This window comes from Haliaeetus leucocephalus, unplaced genomic scaffold (genome assembly GCF_000737465.1).
Source record: "Haliaeetus leucocephalus isolate CR32 unplaced genomic scaffold, Haliaeetus_leucocephalus-4.0 Scaffold944, whole genome shotgun sequence".
In the NCBI taxonomy this organism is placed as follows: Eukaryota; Metazoa; Chordata; class Aves; order Accipitriformes; family Accipitridae; genus Haliaeetus; species Haliaeetus leucocephalus.
Window position 1 is genome coordinate 2,859,366 of NW_010973380.1, and position 21,547 is coordinate 2,880,912.

Genomic DNA, 21,547 nt, shown 5'->3' on the forward strand with positions numbered 1-21,547 from the left:
CCCCCTAATTTCAGCAGTCAGATGATTTTGGCAAGAAGTTCAGAGCTGAAGTTCACTGTTGAATCCAGAGCTTTGCCCATTAGCTTCTCCTCTGCAAAGGGGGTCTAACACTGCATTGTTGGGGCTTGTGGGAGGATAAATATATTGGATTATGTGGGATAGTACAGTGGTATGACTGCAGGGGTAATTGGAGGAAAGGTTTTTTTTTTTACTTTGGGTACTTTTGGAAGTAAAATTTGAAAGCTAGTATTGCTCTGGTGTTGGTATCGCCTCCCTGTAAATGGGGAGTAATTGTATTTAGGACACTGATTGAACACTGATGTAAAACTGGCGTCAGCATTACTGGAATGGGGGAGTGTATTTTAAGAGCACAATATTTATTTGGGCCAAGGATTCAAAATCAAAATTGGCCTTTTGAAGACCTGTAAAACCACAGGGTTGTGTTGGTGCTTTCACTAGCAGAGCTGGCAGGCAGGAGTGTCACTGCAGGGTAGAGGTGGGCGGCATTAAAAAAGTGCTATAAAACAGTCATAAGGGAGGGGGCTTAGAAGGATTATTTTCTTCCAAGTAATAGGCTTTGTTGAATGGTGTTGATGGATTTGAAGAAAGCTGTTTATTGTGCCAGCAGCAGCCTATTGCTGCTGCTGCATCTCAGTGAGGCTGTTGGACTTAGGAGGTGGACACTGCACTGTGCTGCCAGGCGTTGCACCCAATAGCGCCTGCAAAAGTTTTGCAATATGATGTATTAAGGTGAGGTGGAAAGAAATAACAGAAAACTGCTCAGCTTTTAAAATAGTAAATCAGATATTTGGGTACTGGGCTTATTATCTAATTATATCTGGTATCTATATATTGGAATTTGTATCGAATCTCTCCTGAATGATACAGCTTTAATAATATTAAGCTAATAATCTTGCAGGAATACCTAATTCCAAAAATTCATTGAAGGAGTTGCAGCTAGCCTAAGCATGCAAAAATGAATACCTATATTTTTCCAGGATCAAGGCATCATAGAATCATAGACTCATAGAATCATTTAGGTTGGAAAAGACTTTTAAGTTCATCGAGTCCAACCATTAAACTAGCACTGCCAAGTCCACCACTAAACCATGTCAGTGCCACATCTGCACGCCTCTTAAACACCTCCAGGGACGGTGATTCAACCACTTCCCTGGGCAGCCTGTTCCAAGGCTTGACAACCCTTTCGGTGAAGAAATTTTTCCTAATATTCAATCTAAACCTCCCCTGGCACAACACGAGGCCATTTCCTCTCATCCTATCACTCATTACTTGGGAGCAGATACCAACACTCACCTTGCTTATCTTCTTCTTTACAATTACAGTTTAGAGGCATATTGTATATGCTTAGACTAATAATACTCTAGCACAGAGCAGACCATAGGGAAAATTAGATCTCTCAATCAAGCCTTCAGTTCCTAAAGGCAGATGTTCCTTTCTGGATATACTTAGCATACGGTCAGGATAGTAAGAGATCTGAAATGCTTTGGGATAATTTACGTAACTCTGAATCATTTTTCTTTAGAAAGTTCCTTGCTTTTAAACAGGCAAAAAGATTTACGTAACACTGTTGCTAAATCATTCAAAAATGGTTTATATATGTACAAATACAGTAACACACATTTTATATATAAAAATATATAGCACTTAGATGCTTGTATATAATTTAGGGAATATTTTTCAACACTGAAGAGTAAAAATAGAAATTAAAATAACAGTTAAACCACCTACCTCACCTTTAGGACTGAGAAAAAATATTTCTGCATCATTATATCAAATTGATCTCTATGAAATCTAGTAAAGACTGTTCCAGATTTACACACATAGGACAATTAAGTAAATGAGCGTTGCATGACTGTAGGAACATAACAGGAAATATCTGGAGGAATGCAAGTCATTAAAGAGAAGGTGAATAAATGCAGTTTGACCTAACTAGTTATTCAAGAAATTGCGTAAAGTAATTTCGCCTTCAACCTCTGTAGCATCATCTCTCCCATTTCTTGTAAACAGAGAGACTAAATTAAAACTATTGAAGTATATGTATACATACACTGTGGAGATTTCTTTAGAACTTGTTTAAATCTTCATACTGTCAAGAGAGGCACAGTCTTTTATTTCCTTCAGAACCTTTTGCAAATGATCTTTACTGCCAGTTCTGCCTGACAAAAATAATTAAAACACAGCAAAAGTGAAATGCCCTTGGTAGCGCTCCTCTGCCTATGTTTTTAAAAAGGTGAGGGGTAAGGTTCACTCTTGGCACTTCACCGTTTGCTCATTAAATAGGGATGCTCTGAGACATCTTCGTTCGCTAATTACAGGCCCTAAGGGTTATTGATGGAGAGCCTTAAACCTTCAAAGGCTGATAAACGCAACAGCAGCGTTAGGTGCTCGCCAGTGTGCGCACGTGCCTGCATGTGTGCATCTGTGCGTAGGGGATACACCGTGCTCTGGAGGTGGTCGGCTCCCCAAGCTCAGACATCTCTGCCAACGAAGGAGCTGATCCAGCTCACCTCTCTGTTCTGTCCCCTCTCTGTTGTATTTGCAGCTAATGCAATCACTCCAGCCTAAAGTTGGGTGGGGAAGAGCAAAGGCAGGTAACTTGTATTTTTAAGGCAGACTAACCTCTTCCCATTAGACCCTCCAAAGCAGAGGACCCTTTCCCTGTAGAGGAGTGTCACAACAGGTGTAACAAATGCAATGAGAATTATTTTATTTATGTATTTATTATTTCCTTGTTTTGTTGCATACCAAGACCTGCAAAACAATAAATATTAGCTTTTTTCAAATGATCCCGTTTTCTAGGTATCATATAGAGAACAGGGGTGGGGAGCTGATTTACAGAGAGAGGTGGATTTTCCGTGCCAAATTATGAAAAATGTACTTTCCCCCCCAAAACCGGCAAACCAGTCCCAGCAGCTACCAGCGTTGGCATAGGGAAGCACCACGAGTGAGGAGAGTCTTTGAGGCACAGCTTCAAAGCTGTGAAGATCTAAGTGGGTTCCCTTTAAATGTTTGCCAAAGGCCCCCAATGCAGTAACCTGTAAGAGAAGTGGAATATTTAGATGAACTCAACCATGTGTCTTTACCATTTCCAATAGGAGGCAAAGGAAGGCTTTGATTTCCAACAGAGGGATAATGCTGGTTTTGTCTGTGTGGACTCTACAGTGTGTAGGTTCATGAATTCTGGCTTAGTGAGGTACTGCTGGGTAATGAATGCTTCCAGCGATTTTGCAGGCTTGATCCAAGGATTTATTCTATCCTTAATTTCTTGACCATACTCTTTTTAAGTACAATTATATTAGTTTAAGTACTCCTATATTAGGAGACACAGAACTAGAATTTCTCTTCTGGCTGTATATTTTCTACAAATTGTCTCTGCCAAAGTCGTTTTTTTGCAGAGAAGGTAATATGTGCCAGTTGCTTCAGACAAGCTGTTTTCACCATGGCATTCTTAGCTGTTTCCAACCTGGCAGGTGTCAAGAGTTGAATCTCTTTTTCCCCAACCTTACAGGGCACTGTGTCACATTTTCAATCAGCCTGTCTTCTGTGTAGGTTTGCATGGCCAGTTGGGTTATATGCATTGTAATTGCATATGCAGTCTACCTGGAGTTACAGGCTTGCATGAATTTTATTCATGCAGAAAGGCAGAATTTTGGGGACAGTTATGGCTTCTCTTTACATTTATAGTCACAGTAAATTGCAGATGCATCTAACGCCAGAGGGCAAGACGAGATATTGTGCACTCACATATCTGATGAGCTGAGTTCATGATAAATCAGCAACTGTTCTTCAGAAGGATGAGGGATGTTGCACTTAGAAGAAGTGACACTTCATCAAGTTTGTCCTACAAAAGTCCAAAAGAGTGGAGAAAGCTGAAAAGAAGAAGAAAGAAAAAAGTCAGGTGGCATTCATCCAACTAGACTTTTTTACAATCGACATAGTCTTATACTCTGAGTGAGAGTTGATATATATCTGAATGGATACAGAGGTAGAGAAAACCTTTCAGTAGCTAGCAAGTATGATGCAACAATCAGTAAAGCAAGGGAAAAAACCTACCCTTGCAAAGAGATTTATTTCTGGACATCACACAGAATATTAATCTGCTGTGTTTTCTACAACTGAAACCTCACGCTCACCTTTGCTACACATTGTGTGACCTTGTTTGATATGATCTTGTGTGTTGAGATGAAAAAACCCAAGGCTTTGATAAAACAATGAACATCGTATTTCTGATGAACTTCAGCATCGAAGTTTTACATGGACATAGTAAAAAGCACTGTGAGAAATGGAAGTACAATTTTTCTATTAGACAGGTTTTAGGAAAGCACCATGTTTCCTTAAAAATGCCACCTCTCAAATAGGGGTGATGAACATTAGTCAATTAGTATGAAACAAAGTGAGTTTTCTGGAATGAGGTAGAAATGTGTTGCGTAGAGGGAAGACATTATGCACTGAGAGATGGAGGACATTTTTTCCTTTCACAGTAGGTTATTTCTTGCCATTTGTAGGCTGCAGTTGTTTTTCAAAAAAGCAATATGGAAATGCATAGCTGCGTTCTGCTATAAAGTACCTCCAAGCAAAGATTATTAAAAATGACAGGCACATTTCTGTGTATTTGATAATGTCAAGAGCAGAAGTAATGCCGCACATTGGTGTTATGAGATATCAGAATAATTCTCTTTTCTGCAAAATCTGTAATGCCTAATGGAAGAACGTCATTTTGGGCTTGCTTGCAAGGGTAATTACATTGTGACTCAATAAGGCACCTTAAACTTGCTTGACTTCAAGAACGTCTTTCAATCCACCACTATTCAAGACAGCACTAGTAAAGGTGTGCATTTAAGTTTTTTCTTAAACGCTTTGCAGAATTTAGGCTTCAGAAATTAACTGTTCTCCATCAAATAGTGTTCAGTGCATCACATTTGTAATAGTATACAGAGGTTGATGCCTTTTCAGTTGGAAAGGCTTACTTAAAACATGATTTTCTTGAATATGGCACATTGTTATTTGGTGTTGCACAACTCAGCTGGCTGAGCTTGTCAGTAACGGTGGCATGTATGGAAAGGGGAGAATCAAACCAGAAAAGAAGGTAACTGCAGGAGTGGGCTTGAGGTAGTGCTTCCTACTCTACCATGTCCTCCTCCTGCCCTAGTCATATGCCCTCAGTAATGGCACTTTCTGTTGTTCACTCATCTAATTTTTCTCTCTTTGGAATCATTAGTGACTGGCATCTAGAGTTGACATGACATACCCAAGTTGTCTGCTGGGGCTGGCTGTGAAATTGGTCTGTGAATTGCCACTGTGAATCTTTCTTGTGCACATCTTGGCCGTTGACACAGGACCCCATTTGTATAGATATCTCCTTGCCATTTTTCCCAGGTTCCTTTCTTCTCCATTTTATTCCATCTTTGGGACTGAGGCCATTCTCTACTCATAGCATGTGCTAGCTGAGCTGATCTTACGGGAGATCCACAAGATTCTCTGGATAGTGCCTTCAAGGTTTACTGGCAGGCTGAAGCTACATTTGAAAATTAGTTTGGATTAGTATAAGGTATAGAGTTAAAATGCACCGGCTGTTTTTAAATAACGTCATGTGTGGACGTTATCTGTATGACTGATTTTGTAAATTAATGCATACTGAGTGGCTATATGAGCTGTATGGGTAAATTCAATAAATAACTATGTACATGTATGTGTGTGAGAGTGTGTGCATAAATAGAAATTTTCAGTCTACACCTATGTATTTGCAGTAATTTGTAACCATACATAAAATTCTTGGCTTATGAGTAGCATTTACTGGAGCATACATATTTATTTTTAACTACCTTTGGTTTTTTCCAGCTCTTCTTTATGCAACTATTTTTGGAAACGTCACCACCATTTTCCAGCAAATGTATGCCAACACCAACCGATACCATGAGATGCTGAACAATGTGAGGGATTTCCTAAAATTATATCAAGTCCCAAAAGGCCTTAGTGAAAGAGTCATGGATTATATTGTCTCAACCTGGTCCATGTCTAAAGGAATTGACACAGAGAAGGTATGAGTACACGAGGTAACAATTTAGATAGCAAGAGCTTGTGTCTGTTGTGTACTTTCTTAGAAACAGGACTGTATAACAGCATATAACTTACTAACAAATTCTTAACTGCATGCTACTCTATAATTATGTTTGTGTTTGGATCAAAAGCTGGATGTTTTAAAAAAGAACTGTTTTGCTGCTTTGGAAATATGCCTTTTTTTTTTATTATGGTAAATGTTTTCTGCTTTCCAGTGTTACTTTGCCTAAATTCTAAATAATTTTAATGTACTTCACTATTGAAATCAACGGGAAATTGGTCTTCAAATTAGTCCGAGAACATAATTTGGTGTCTAACCTACATCAGTATTATTCTGAAAAGTATTGGCATCTGTGAGTTGCAGTGAAATGAGTTTGATTGGCTTAGACCTTTTGCTGATGCCCAGGACATCAACATATCCATCAGCATAATTAGTATAGGATTTAATGGCAGTAGAGATTGATCTCCTTGAGCTAAAATCTGTCGGCTAGAACTTAAGGCCTTTGGTAGGGAGATACAGAAAATGCGGCGCTGCTGGCAGCCACGCGGGGTAGAAGTCCTACAGGACTTTAGCCCTCAGAAAGGACTGGTCATTTAGGTTTCTTCAAAAGCTGATTAAAGCAGAAGGTCGTCTTTGGAGAGTGATTCATGGTGTGCCAGGACAGACCAAGTGAATTGTGCTCAGGGCCTCTCTTTCTCCATGGTATGTGCAGCGAGTCTGTCTAGCCTTGGATATTTTAGAGAGATGAAGTTAGATAGGAGGGTTTCCACCTGCAATACCGTGAATGTAGGCAAGATACAACAGTTTTAGGTCTAGATTTTTGGTCAATGGAGATCGGCAATGCTCCTGTGGCTTCTGTGGACCTGATATACATCAGCTGAAATTAGGCATTTAAGCTCCGGTTTCCATGAAGATTTCCCTCCCAAGAACTTAAAAGGCAAGTGTCCGAGGGAGGGTAAAGAAGCGTCATGGCAGATTAATATCTTAAAATGTCTAGTGCTTGCAGATCTTTGAAGTTCTTGCTTCAGTTGAATCTGTTGCGTAATATGGGATGATGATGATGCAGCTTGTTCAGATATGCCAAGATGAAGTTGCTACCCTGAAAAATTTAGTCTTACATCATGCTAATGCAACAGCAGTTATCTTATTAATCATCTGCTGTGAAATTTGGTTTACCATCATAAATACAACTATTTTAAGTAACAAACATTTTGATTTCTTTGATTCTTGTGCTTCAACATGCCACATTCTTTAATACGTTAACTTCTTATACACTAATACCCTAACTTCCCAATGCTGATTCATACAGTGTTAAAAGTGAGTTTTTATATTGTAAACTACTGTAAATGCATTCAGTCCTATTGTGTAAACTCAAAACCATGTGAAAATTCAACTTTCATTTGCATTTATCTCCTTGCAGTTAAGCCAGAATCCTGTATTATTCCACTACAGTTTCATTAGATTTTAATGATGCTTTGCAGTTAATTAGGAGAACCTCTGCTTTAATTACTGAAATTTCCTTCCATAGTTTCCGCATGTCCGGTTTTATAGATTATAAAAATGCAGTTAGAGCCATAATCTTCGACTCATGGTAAGCAGTGTTCTCTGGTCTGTAAGATAGTAGTGGCTGCTTAGCTAGATAATTAATATGGCTGTAAAATCTGTGACTTAGGCTTTTAACAATTTTCCCTTGGTAAAGACTTGCCTAAACTTAGGCCTGGATCCAAAACGTATTTAAAACAGTGGAAGGATTTCAGGAACCTCTGCATCTGGACTTCAGTAGTTGCATCTAATCGAACTTCCCAGAAAAGCCCATGTTACAGAAGAACAGAGACAAGATAAAAGTAAGAACTTGAGCACCGGTTTGAATATTTTGGTGTTTTGTATCCCTTACAGCCTGCAAGTCTGCAAAAGCAACAGCACCAGCGGCCTGTAGTGCCCGCATTGAGCATCCCGGGGTCTGTATGAGTGTAAGGATCAGGCAGTTTGCTTTCAGCTGCAGGACCTTAGCCAAAGTCAGGATTTGTTTTAGCAAAAGGGTGGAAAGCTGTGTCATAGCCAGGCAGCCTTCCTACCTTTATCTTCACTCAGGAAGGTGTTATGATGTGCTTCACCAAAACAAATGAGAAAATGTTGTAAATCCCAGCTGAAAAATTATAGAAACAGTGGTACGGTCCCAGAGACTAGTCACGTAGGGTGGATCGTTTCTCTTGCATTAGTTCCTTCATTACCCTTCAAGACCCTCTGCATTTAAATTGAATCCATCTGTACTAAACCTAGAGCAGCAAGTGGATGGGAGCGCACTGTAGGGACCTCCAAGGTACACAGAGTCAAGTCAGATTTACTACTGTAGACACAGTGGGGCTAACGGGACGACACTGCACCTGCAGCTGAGCTGCTAAATCCAGGTAGTGCTCCAGCGTAGGTTGGAATAGGGGATTACTGCCCCAGGTCTTGAATTGCCTCTCTGCACTGCTTTGTCTGACAGCCTGGATGTGACCTTAGGGGTTTCTTCCAGTCTAGTTTTCAAAGCTCCAATAATGAGATTCTGACCAGTCTGTTGTCTGGATATCTTTGCATCACATGATTTCCCATTCTCCTTAATTTTTATGAACTTTTCAGTAAGCTTCTTATTATCTTGCAAAACACGTGTGCTCACGACACATGATAATTAGTGAGGAATTTCTCAACTTTTCAGTTTCCATCAGACAGCTCAGACAGTTTCCATCATCGAAGGATGTTTTTCAAACTAACATACAGTATTACATCCTAAACTGTTCCAAATATATCTGCATTGTCACCCTGGAATGTGTTTTGCAACATCATTTGCCACAAATTTGTAATACATTTCATTCAGTCACTCAGCATGTTGAAATGGCTTTGTTTTGAAATCCAAATTCAAAGAGCAAGAAGGTTAATGTACTAACAAAGAATGAAATTTCTTATATGAGTGTTACAGTAGGTTCCTATGGTGATGAACAACCCTAGCAATTTGATGGAGTGCAAATAAACACATGTGCATGTGTTTCTTTGATAACTAAAGATTTTAAATTAATATGCTTGAAATTAAAATATAAGTTAATAACTTGATTGGAATTGCTACCAGTTAATGTGTAGTTTTGTTGCGGCAGATGTCAAATCCCTATCCTTGAATGACACATTCAGTCTGTAATCCAAAAGAAGGTCTTGCCTAATACTGGTAAGAATGAGTCCTTAGATGGGAACTGAAGACAAAGTGGAAGTTAGCACGGAGGAAGTTAAATGAAGATCCTGTCCCTGCTGCTTGTGAGAGCAAGCTGTCCCAAACAAAACTTTGTCTTAAAGGCCCAGTCTGTTGTCCTTGTATGTGGAAGAGGACTTGTTCTCCCACATTGAAGTGACAGTGCCTTAAGCATACAATTTTGGCTTCCCTGTTCTCCTTGGGAATAGCTCATCTTCAAATCCTGTCTTCAAACCACAGCACTTCAGCCTGTCTCCGAGTGTTCACAAATAAGGAATTAAAAATGACACTAAAAGCATTAGCATATTTATTATTATTACTTAAGGGGAAGCAAGTGGCCTCTGATCCATAATCTTAAATCACTTAAACATGAGAGCCCTCCTCTGACAGCTGGGATGATATATGTAATACATGCACATGGACTGTTACCTCCTGGTCTAACAGTGGCTCAAACAAGGTGGAATTTTTTTTTTATGTTTAATGCTACAGGTTTCGGGGTTATTCATCTAATAATGAGCAGAGCTAAAAACATGACAAACCTAAGAAGCCTTTATATACTAAACAGTATCCCTCATCCAGCAGAACCTGTTTTTTTGAGAGAGGTAAAAAGGAGGCAGTACATTCTCTGTGTATGACCATTTTTAAGCAGCTGAAAAAAATCTTTACAGTAATAATTTGATATATGAAACACACACTGAATTCAAATCTCTTAGTTTTTATTGAAATCTCTAGGCAGCAAATGAAAAATTTATAGATACTAGCTCTTCTATAAGAAATAGGTCATTATACATGAAAGCAGAACAACCATTAACTAACATGCAGATGTCTCAAGGTCTCATCTAATGATAACGTTCTGAAATGTCAGTAAAACCCAAAGATTTTCTCTTCTTGACCTCTATGCTGTTGTATGGCTTAGGATTTGCTCAGAAAGCAATTAAATAAATGTCTATCATGTTTTAACAGTTGATTCCTTCAGAAAAGCCATAGGTTGAAAGAGAAAAAAGGCGTCTATTTAGTCTCAACCTAAGCATCAATGGCGATTCGAATAATGAGAGCCAATTCCACATTGCAATGACTGAAATGGAAATCATGGGAAAATAACACAGTATTAAAACTATTCACTGCTGGCCCACTAAGCTTTCATACAGGAGAGATGGGTTTATGGTAAATAAACACAGGTTGTAACTTTAGTAAACATTAATCTACAGAAGGACAGTGCAGTTTAGTCATGTTTGCTGTTAATAAGATCTTCAAGAGCTGTAGTAATAATTAGTGATACCCTGAGACGAATAGGGGAATCAGGCTGCCATTCCTACGGTGCCCCATCCCATAGAGGTGTCTGTAAGTGCTGGCTGGATTTCCTCGTGGATGACCGGGGTAGAAGGCTTCCAAGCTTCGTGGCCAAAGAGAACTTCTACAAAATTAGGTGTGACAGCTACATACAATTCCCTGCTGAAGAGGGAAGGTAAAAATCGTTTGGACAAGTATTTTTGTTTCGTTGTAGAGGCGGGGTTGTTGGTCGTTCCTTGCAGATCGGGACGAGGTGAACAAGAAGTCTTCCCTCACCTCACAGAGCTGAGCTAGGACCAGGTAACAGTTGCAATCCACGGTTCTTTGGAGAGTGGGATGCAGGAGAGACGGTCAGGGTCTCACTGTCCTTCACACGGGTCCGAGTGCGGGGCCTGTGCACCAGTGGGGCTTTCTGTTTCACCTTTGTGGATGGTATGGATTATTTACCTCCTGTATGCACTGTCCAGAGCCAGGAAAGATTATCCACAATTATCTCTGCTTCTTGGATGTGTTCATCTTGGGATTGGTACAGATTAAACTATGAACCTGTCATGCTTGAGGAAATGCCAGGGCTATGGAGCAGCTCATGAGCTTATTTCTTGGGGGAATAAGTACCTGAGTGGATGGGTCGGGCATTTTCCTGAGCACTGCCACCAAGGGGATGGAACTGCCAGAGGGGCTGTCAGTTCGAGAGACCACATCTAGGGGAAGGTCTTCTACAGATCTGTTTTCTTAATGCTTTCACCCTTGAATGTCTTTACACAATGCTGCATGTTAGAAAATACAGGCACCTCCAGAAAAAGCACAAAATAAAAAAAAATCCATTGATCGTCTTCATTCTTGCAAGGGTGACCTTTGTGCCAGAAGTTGTCAGTCCAAAAAATGTTGTGACTTGAGAGATTCTTTGATGTATGCCATATTCTTTCTGATGTTTATTTTTCTTTCTGTCATCTAAAAAGTTGATTTTTAATGATAGAATTCCCCGTAGTCTGCCATCCTTTGCACCGTTAGAAGGTCATGTAATGATTGTGCTTAGGATGGATATTATAGCAAAACCGAAAACACTAAAACCTATGCTGTACAACCCTTAGGCGACCTGGGATCTGCTACTTCAGGTCATCAGTGAATGTTACTAGTGTGCCACACTTCTCGGTGCATTAGACAAACCAGCAGGCCTTGTGCTGGTGAACCACTTGATTCCTTAAAACACATGGTGATTCCCCCATTTTTCAGACCCTTAGCGAGATTCTATCTGTGTTGACAAAGCTGAATTTAATGTAATCTAGAGCCGATTTCTACGGATTTTTTCATGTCTCTAACACTTGTTACTCAGTTAAAAACCAGTTAATTTTGTTGCTATACCACTAAATCTAACCATTTTGATCACTGGTTCAGCTCATGTATTATTAATAACAAACCAAACTCAACTTATTAGACTTGAATTTCAGATCTCGATTTCTGAGCATTTAAATACAAGTGACCTTGGATTTTAGTGCAATTAAAACAGAGCACACCATTGCTGCTGAAATTCAATTCTTAGTGCCAAGATTTTCAGTGATGTATTAAAGATTACCCTAATGCATGCAGGGTTAATAACTGCTCAGTTCCATACATCACCTTTGAGTTACTTACAAAATTACCTGATTATTACAGGAAAATGCTCTGTGATTTGCCAATCAGCTGTTTTCTTACCTTTGTCTCTTTGGCCTCCATCCAGTGCCAAATGTAACACTTTTAGCCAGGTCTGCAAAAGCATTCAACATTCAAATGAGCCAAATCCTTCTAAAAATCTGAATAACTTGGTCAGGTGCCTAGAGGGTATTGTGGTTTTTTGGAAAGAACTGACCTTGATTATGACTGCTGAATATGTCGGAAAACCCAGAGTGGCCTTTCTCCACAAAATAAAAAGAGCTATCTGTGGCCTGTAACTGGTTAGAAGTTGGAGGAGTTTATTTTATTTGCTGTCAAAGCCGACATTTTTTAGTAACTCCAATATTTGTTATGGTTATTCATTTAGGAAACAGTCCTTGTTATTCCACCGCTAAGGCAGTCTAAGCTCTTTGCTTGAATATCAGTCAATATATCCCTTAGCTGCAACCCCGCAAAAGTGAGAATCCTGTGTGCTGAAAGAGAATTGCAAATAGATAGCATTCATGATTCACGGGCCTCTGCCCTTTTTGTTAACAAGTCTTAACAGATTCTGTAATATTTGCTAAGCCATCCTGTAGTGCTTTACAGCTGGGGAAGATTTTTTTAAAAATAATTAAACCCGTCCTAAAAGATATTGTTTGGACACACTCTTAATCTGTAGTTTTTGTTTAGTTTCATTTGCTTTTCTTTGAGTTTTTAATAATCTCTGCTCCCCATCGAGTTCTTTGAACTGTTCAAGGGGCTTATCTTAAACTGCCTGAGCGTGCTGAGGAAACGGATGGGAGAGGAAAAAAATCAGATGGAACCTCCTTGGGAATTTTATTCCCCCTTTACAGATCTTGAGCTGAAAAGATAGTGAGATGTTTTGTGCCAATTCCCTGCAAGTCTTCCTGAGCTGGTTACTGCCTTTCCCAATCTCTAGCAGCAACCGCAAGCTTTTCACTCGCTGCCAGCATTTTACGTATGCCATAGGGTGCTCTAGAGACGACAGCGGTGTTGAATCTCTGCATTGGGTGTCGTTGTGTTGGGGTTTGTATCAGCTGGGTGCCAGGTGACGATGGCAGAGCTCAGCAATTGTCTTATACTGACTTTGACGAGGTTTAATTTTCTCTGTGGAGAAGGGAAGTGATAAATGTTATTCTGTGCTTTACTTTCTCCTCTCTCAGCTTTGTAGTGGCTCAGGTCTTTGTGGATACATGTGTACTGTTCATGTGTGGCATGGAGCCTTGCTCCTTTTCTGGTAGAAACACAGCTTTTACAGCCGGTGAAGATTTTCCTCTGGGTAAAATTCGACTTTCTCCTCTGATTTTGCATTGAAATGTAGCAGGTTCTGTTCTTTCATGCTGCTTCAATGCATATGGGAAAGCTGACTGTGAAGTCTGTGGCTACAGATTTATTACGAAGCAACTTCTGTAGCAGCCCTAGCATCTGGTCCCTGCAGACTGCCTGCTCCAAGTTGTGTGCTCCAAACCCATCAGTTAGGAAAGCATTGCAGTCAGCAACCTTAATATCCTGCCTTGCTTATAAACTAGAGGTTTCACTGAGAAATGTCTTGAAATCTCTAAGGAAATTTCCTCTTCAGAAATTTGTCTTGGTGCTTTTTGATACGCTGCTGAAAGAATATATGGGCTAGAACAAATTTCCCAGCTGAACTTTGGTTCTACTAACATGAAGTGTTGGAGGCATTTCCCTAACAGCGAAACAATAGATTAAGCATTACAGGATATCCTCTCCCTTAAATTGAATTTCTCTTTTACACCCATGTGTGTGCATTTGTACATCATATGGACTCATGTACAACCGTGTTGTTACTAGTTTTATCTTTTTAGTTGCATGCTGCCTTAAAAATGCTGAGATCTCAGTAAGAGCATTTCACAATAAGAATGTCAAAGTCTTGTATCATTAATAAGGGATCATTTTCAGAAGAATATTTATCTGAATTTGAAGTGCTCATTTTCTCATTTTCTGCTCTTAGAATCTTTGGACTATTTATCATTAGCTTCCAAATGCTTCTGTGTGATCCTATATCACATCATGTGTCTTCTTTGGAAGCAGGAAAATTACTACATACCATAATCTGTGTCACCAACAACCCCTTTCTACATTACAACTAACAGAGAAACTGGTGGCATCTGTGAGACTCCTCTGAATTCATGACATTGGTATTTGTAAACTCAAAAAGAAGTGCTGCAAAGTCAGGTTGGAGCTCATGAAGTTCTGTGCTTGGAGCATACAGTAAACACATAGCTGGATATTGAGATTGTCTATCTTTGCTCTTTTGTTTTCCTACCTCTATCTACATTTATCCTTATCAGTCAAAGCTCCTTTGCCAAATCTTTTAATATTCGGTGTTTCTTTTAGTTTTCATCTGTTTCTTTCTCTGTTCTCAGTAGTTGCAGTGTAGCAGACAAAAAACTGAAATAAAGAATATTTGTTCCTGGCTAACTCTTGGATCATAACTCATTTACTGCGGTACTAGTTGATAAGTGATATCTCCGTATATATCTCTATACAGTAATATGTCATTAGGAGAATCACTTTATCATGCCATCAGAAAATTCCTGAATTATGCTTTCTAAGACTGGCTTTTTCTGTGCAATGGAATTTTTTCTGTCTCTTCATATTACAGTGTGTGATGATAGATACGTTTGTTGTGTCTATAAAAAGAGTAATGCTTTGAGTGCTCATTTTAATACTCTGTATTTAACTCTGTATTTGTGAGGAAACAATATGCTGCTTTGCATCCAAGTGGCTTTTATTCTTGAGGGACACAATTAATTTACACTCCAAAAACCAAAGGGTCCTGGAACATCTCTGAATCTTACAGTAACAACCTCTGCAATAGTTTAACCAATTTTTCCTGCAGTTTGGAAGCTTAAAAGATAAAATTTGGAAATCAGTCATGCATGAATACACACATTTTTCTTAAGAGCAGTGTTTGAGAATTCATAGCTCATGGCCTTGTTAAGTCAGAAGTACTTACATTACTGAAAGTTACTAAAGGGACGTAAAAAGCTTCTAAGCATGATTTAGGCCCAAGAGCAGATAAAAATGTTAAAAATCATCCATCATGATACAAAAGAAAGCCGAATTTTTCATTGAATTGCTATTCAGAAGAAGAAAGATGGCATGTTTCTATTTTGTTGTAATAAAGACGAGCTTTCTGTTTGATCCAGAAGTAGGGCTGAGGTGAAACAATCACTCTCAAAAATAATTTTTGTTTTTTACTGGAAGAACTAAGGTGTGCCTATATTTCTAATGGTAAATGGAATGATTCAGGTAAGTATAAGTTTGTAAAATTGACATTTGCCCCTAATAAAATTATGGAAATGTGATATGGGATATGATCAACAGTGACTCAGACAAGACATTATTGCTAATGCAAATGATGGTTTATGGAGAATATGTCTTGTCAAATGTGTTTGTTATTAATTTTTATGATAAAACAAACTTATGCAGGGTATTTTAATGTGTTCTGTACAAGATTTTTTTACAGAAAAATAGCATTAAACCAAATGATTATTCTGTGTTCAATCAAAGAAAAACTAATGATCTGGTAGATCTGAGAAGGTGGTTGTAAGTGAGAAAACCTCATGCTGTGGGGAAGTTTCCAAAGAGATACTGTGCTTCATAGTGTTAGGCACAAGAAGCATCATTTCTCTTGCTTAGTCAGGATGAGATCGAGAGATGACCTGATCATATTCTATAAACACCTACATGTGGAAGAGATTTCTGATGATTGCAGGTCTTATATCTGAGCAGCATGATGAGATCCACTAGCTGTTGTCTGAAAATTAAAAAAAAAATCAGTTCAGAAACAGCACAAGTTTTAAGAGAGAGTAGCTGTCCATTGGAACAACTACCCTATATAATTTGAAAACATTAAATCAAGGCCTTCTAGGCTATAATTTTACCAGGTTTTCTGGGACTGATATGAAAATCATGAGTGCAAGAGGTTAGTGCAGGTGGTTGCATAGCCCGTTCCTTGCCTCAGACCATCATGGTCCAGAGAATAGGAGAATAACTTCAACTTCACCTTTTTGCATTCATTGTATCTTTGACTGCAAAGGAACTTTGATCTATTGAAATAAGAAAGGGACTAAATGTTATTATTAAACTAGAAATTGTTTACTATTTTCCCATTCTATGCTTTAGGGCTTTTAGTAATACTTTACAATAATGTGTTTTATACCTCTTCTGCATTAAACAGAAATGAAAATCGTGGCTTTACTTCAATATTAACATGACCATTTGCCTCAAAACTTAGGCAGGGTTAGCAGTCTCCCTCTGTTTGCTAATATTCAATGGCAGTCAACACATTGACCCAATGTCCCTGTCTGCAGAGCAAGCTGCCAGATTAATTCCATACAATGAGAAATTAATCAGTACTATCGATCTGCAGTCTTCTTTATAGGAGACTTCCAGAGTGCTCTTAATCTCGTGCTTTTTTCTATTTAAACTTTAAAAGGTTTTATATGTTTCTCAGTGCAATTAGCTACCATGTATTTTAGGGTTATAAGGACATTAGTGTGTTTAGGAGGATGTGCAAATATTAAAGACACAGTTTACAAACCTAACAAGAACCACAGGTTTTCACTTTCTTCAGGAGTATTTGTGTTACTATTTCAGTAGGGAAAGCTATTTAAGGTAAGGAATTAATTGAAGGTCTTATTTAATTGGTCTGCTATGAAGACATCTTCATGTTCACAGGACAGTTTTTCACTCACCTTTACTTTACATTTCATAAGGTTTCATAATACTTTCTTTTTGCTCTAATCTCAAGCTCTTTGGATTTTCTAGTCTGTAAGCCCTCCAGGGCAGGTTACTTATTATATGTCTGTACGGCACTGAAACAAAACCCTAGGTGTGTTTGGATACACGTTGGTAAGTGGTCATCTACATCAAGACTGTTGAAGACTAGGTTTTCTGGATGTGAGCAAAATGTGGTGTTTTCTATTGTGAATGGTCCGTCTTTGCATGTCTTCAAGCTCCTTCAGCTCTGAGCCTCCGTTCTGTGCTCCTGCAGGGATTGAGCGTAGCAGCGGGAGGATAGTCTGGGCACCAAGTCTGGAGGGATATCCACAGACAGGAACCTAGTAGTGCCACCTGCGATTCTGGAAAACGAGTGTGAAAACTGTTAGGGATGAGAACGGTGTAACAGAATAGCCCCTTCTTCCACATCACCCTTTCAGCTGCAGTGAAAGCAGTAGATGGGTAGAAATAGACTACCCCAATTCAAGATAAAATTCCCGCCAGAAGCTTTATGAAATAACTGGATGGATGGATCCTAAGATCCACCCGGGTTCATCCATTCAGTTATTTCATAAAGCGCACGCTGGCCCCCTGTCACGTTCCCAGCTGATTATTTTTAATCTTTCTTTCATTCAGGTTCTCTCAATTTGCCCAAAGGACATGAGAGCAGATATTTGCGTGCATCTAAACCGGAAAGTTTTTAACGAGCACCCTGCCTTCCGGCTGGCTAGCGACGGCTGCCTGCGAGCCCTGGCTGTGGAGTTTCAGACGATCCATTGCGCCCCGGGGGACCTCATCTATCATGCTGGGGAAAGCGTTGACGCTCTTTGCTTTGTGGTCTCGGGATCCCTAGAAGTCATCCAGGACGACGAGGTGGTGGCTATTTTAGGTACTGTGATCTCTATTGAAATGCTAGTGGTTTGGATATATTTGCCTTCTGCTTAGCTTTGAATATTAACTAGTCTTGCCTAACATCAGCTGGGACTGCAGGAAGCTAGTGGTTGTCATGAGTTGGAGATGTCATGTCTCCAGAGATACTACTCTAAAAGCAAACCCTTCATCTTTTATGCCTTTGGGAATGCTCTTTCTGCCCAGTATGGCTCACCGGTCACAGTTACAGTGTCTCTGAGCAGAAGAGAATGGCATCTGTGTGCCTGACATCTTTTAAATAGCCTGATCGAGGAAATGCACATTGTTTTATATTAGTCTCTCAGGAGGATTTCCATCTTAATCTTCACACTGGGATTTTCATTTGTCTGTATTCTAGCCCCGAATAACACCCTCAAACAGTCTCGACAAGGAAGCAAAACCGTTGCTTGTAGTGAACTGGCTTTGAAGAAGATAAAGAGTCTGATTGGACTATGCAAAGAGATAACGATGCACTGTCTATCCAGCCACAGTCATGAGAAGTCTGAGTAATGGGGGAGCTCCAGGTTAATCATGCCGTCCCCCCGCTGTGGTGTCTGGTTTGCCAGCAGTGGGTGGGAAAGAGCCTAATGCAGCCTCCTCGCTAGCTTGTGTGGGATCGGGAAAGGTGTAGCAGATGGTGGAACTGAGTGGTCAGCACCAGTGGTGAGGCGGGAGTCATCCTCAGAGGCAGAACAATGTAGAGGAAGAACCGGTGGCTCTGCATGAAAACCACCTAGAGTTTGTCGTGCCTGTTTAAAATAGACCCATTTACTGTAGAGCTCGTCTCCCGTTGAATATTAGCTATCTGCCCTCTCTGAAACGGGAGCTGTGGCTCCCTGAGGGCAAATCGAGTGGGTCGCCTTGTCCTAGGGGACCTCTCACACCCCACCGAAGCTCTGCAATGCTTCTTCCCTCTAAGGGGGGCTCCATGGGTCCCTCTCGTACCCTATGGGGACAATCGCTGGGCGATGAGGGTTACACTTGGGAGTTGCACTGGCGCGTGGGAAGAGGGCAGACGTGGGGAGTCAATACTGGTTGTGAATCAAGGCTTCAGCTCCTTCCCAACTGGCAGCAAGGGGGAGGAGGAGAGAAATGAGGACAAGCACGTAGCCGAAGTTGACTCCTGACGTGTTGCCGTACAAGCCTGTGTACAGGTGTCCTGCACTGGGGTGGGACTGGCCAGCATGCAGGTGTGTGGATAGGACTGCATGGGGATGGCTCCCCAAGGGCAGAACCCAGGTCCTCCGAGCTGGAGAGGATGAACTGGGGAAAATGCACATCCATGCTCTTTTGAAATACCTGCTGCAGCTTTCCGTATGCTAGTATATACTAAGGTTTTTAAAAAGAGAGATTTAATGTAAGAATGAGTCTATTGGCATATTCAGATGTGAAGTCATTGTGGTAAAAGCTCCTAAATCTGCAATTTCCATAGTAAAATATTCCTTGTCTTTCAGCTCACTGGACCATTTTATTTTTATTATTAATATCAGTGATGATATCTTATATTTGCTTACAGCTATTTAAAAAAAAAAAACTTTAAGAGTAAGTAGCAGCATTTAAACAAATAACTTTTCTGGGTATTACAATGAAAACAAACAATAAATATGTAATTTACTGAACTAGAAGCCATCACTAAATGGATTACATGCAAAACTTTATTGCATTTACTAATGCAATATTGTGTGTTTGGAATGACAATAAGAACTTTTTGTTTCTACCTTGTAGATATGGTAAATCTAGTATCTATCTTAGTCTCCATTTGGCTGGAGAGACCTTTAACTGTATCTAGTTAAAGTGAATTACCTTTAATTACCAGAAGTGGCTTTGATTTTGCCATGGCTGCTGACAAGCGATCCCATGACTCAGAGCTATGTTCATTGTGTACTACAGGGATTGGCAGAACATGTAAATGTAACTTGAAGCAAGATAAACTGCTTCCTCTAGTCATAGAGCACACTGAAGAGTTTTTTCATGCTCTGACAAATTATTTAACAGAATAGTGAACTGAGTAATTATGAGATGTCGTATCCTAAAAACTTACTTGTGGAAGAAAGTCTCCCAGATGTAGTTGCAAAGACATTTATAGTGGCAGCTGTGGCACCTGAAATGGTGACTGCAGATCAGATGATAAAGAACATAATTTTTATCTATCTGTTCTGCCTTGAGAAGTTCAAGCACAAGGAAAGTGAATCTGCCTAAGGGGGAAACCAGGTTTAAAAACCTCTGCCTAACATGAAAACCTGCGCAGCCTGCTTTAAATACTCCAAGCACCTGCCGTCACACTGGATTTCCTAGGTAAAGTCAACTTCAGGGGTTGTACTACCAGCCTGTCCATCTTCTCCATCCCCCAGCAGTAACCTAGAGTGGAAATGCGATAAGTATCCTTTGGAAACTTGTCCTCATTAATTTCCTCTATGGGAGCAGGAGCGTGGCAGGACATGCTGTCTGCCAGCCTCTACTCCTTGCAAAGCCATCCGTTTCCTAAGTTTGCTTTGGAACTGGTACTTTGCAGTTACTGTTTTAATAGTGTAGTGTTAATTAATATGGTAGTGTTATTTGCCTTGCTTAAAGGGAGAGGGAGAGGGGTGCCATTTTTTTTTTCTTTACCATGCTCGCCCACAGATGGAAGTTTTGGTATATTCTCAGAAGTGGAATATCCTAGAAAAGTGAATCGGGTAGGAACGCCAAAAGGGGTTAAGAACGTGCATCTTCCATCTCTTACATTCATGCTTCTGTCCGAAGTGCAGGGCTTCATCCTCCCTTGGGTCCAAGCATGAATCACTCCATGATATTGCTGCTTTTTCCCCTTCTCCGTCTTCCCTTACCACGTTCCCTTTCCTCGCGGCCACAGTGAGTTGGCACATGCAGCCTCCTTGCCTGCTGAAACGGTGTCCTCAGGAGGCTTCGCATCCCGGCCAGGTGCTTTCTGCAGGCCCACTGTGGAGACAACCATCCTTTTCTTCAGCAGCAGTTTTCCAGGCTCAATGGCCCCAGCTTTGGCATTTCTTGTGCTCAAAAGCAGGTGAAACCCAGTGATTGACAGGGCATCTTGCAGCACTGTGACATTTTGTTCTCCCCTGGTTTGGTTTGTTCTCATTTGTGCGTAATTAAATGCCCAGCTGCTGCAGTAATCAGCATTACAAAAATCAGTACAGTAAGAGAATGAATCCAGTTGTAGATCTGCAGTTTATAGGACTCATTAATGAAGGTACCCAGGTGCCCCATTACATTCTCCTCATTAGTTATCTCCATGTCTTGAGGACAGTCTCCCACCTTTTGCAGGTGGAGTAGCAGAAACATGCACACCACATGCAGAGCTGGTGTGATGGGGTGCTGCTTCTCTGGAGAACACAAGATCCAGTCATTTTAACATAACTCATCTGCAGTTGCCAGGATAATGGAGAAGGGCAAACAGTCTTGTCTCTAATTATCAAAACTTTCTTAGCAAGTGAGGTGACCCTGAGAAGGCACATCAGTAATTTTCCACCATCTCAAGCAGGAGTAAACAATTTAACTGCCGCTGCTCTGCATGGAGAGGTGTTATCAGCAGAGAAGTCTCAGGAGGGACCGGGGCTTTGAAGTCCCCCAGGCTAATGAAACCAGGCATCTGCTAGCAGAGGGCACCTAACAATTCACCCTGCTGCAAT

At 40.3% G+C, this 21,547-nt stretch overlaps 1 protein-coding gene across 1 annotated transcript in view; it reads left to right on the forward strand.

Annotated features, from left to right (window-relative positions):
* Positions 1-21,547, forward strand: part of KCNH5 (potassium voltage-gated channel, subfamily H (eag-related), member 5) — a 159,725-nt gene that overhangs the window by 102,026 nt on the left and 36,152 nt on the right. Inside the window, exons 8-9 of the mRNA XM_010584153.1 lie at positions 5,860-6,059; positions 17,628-17,880. Of these exons, the coding sequence (XP_010582455.1) occupies positions 5,860-6,059; positions 17,628-17,880 (453 nt within the window). The remainder of the gene's footprint in view (positions 1-5,859; positions 6,060-17,627; positions 17,881-21,547) is intronic.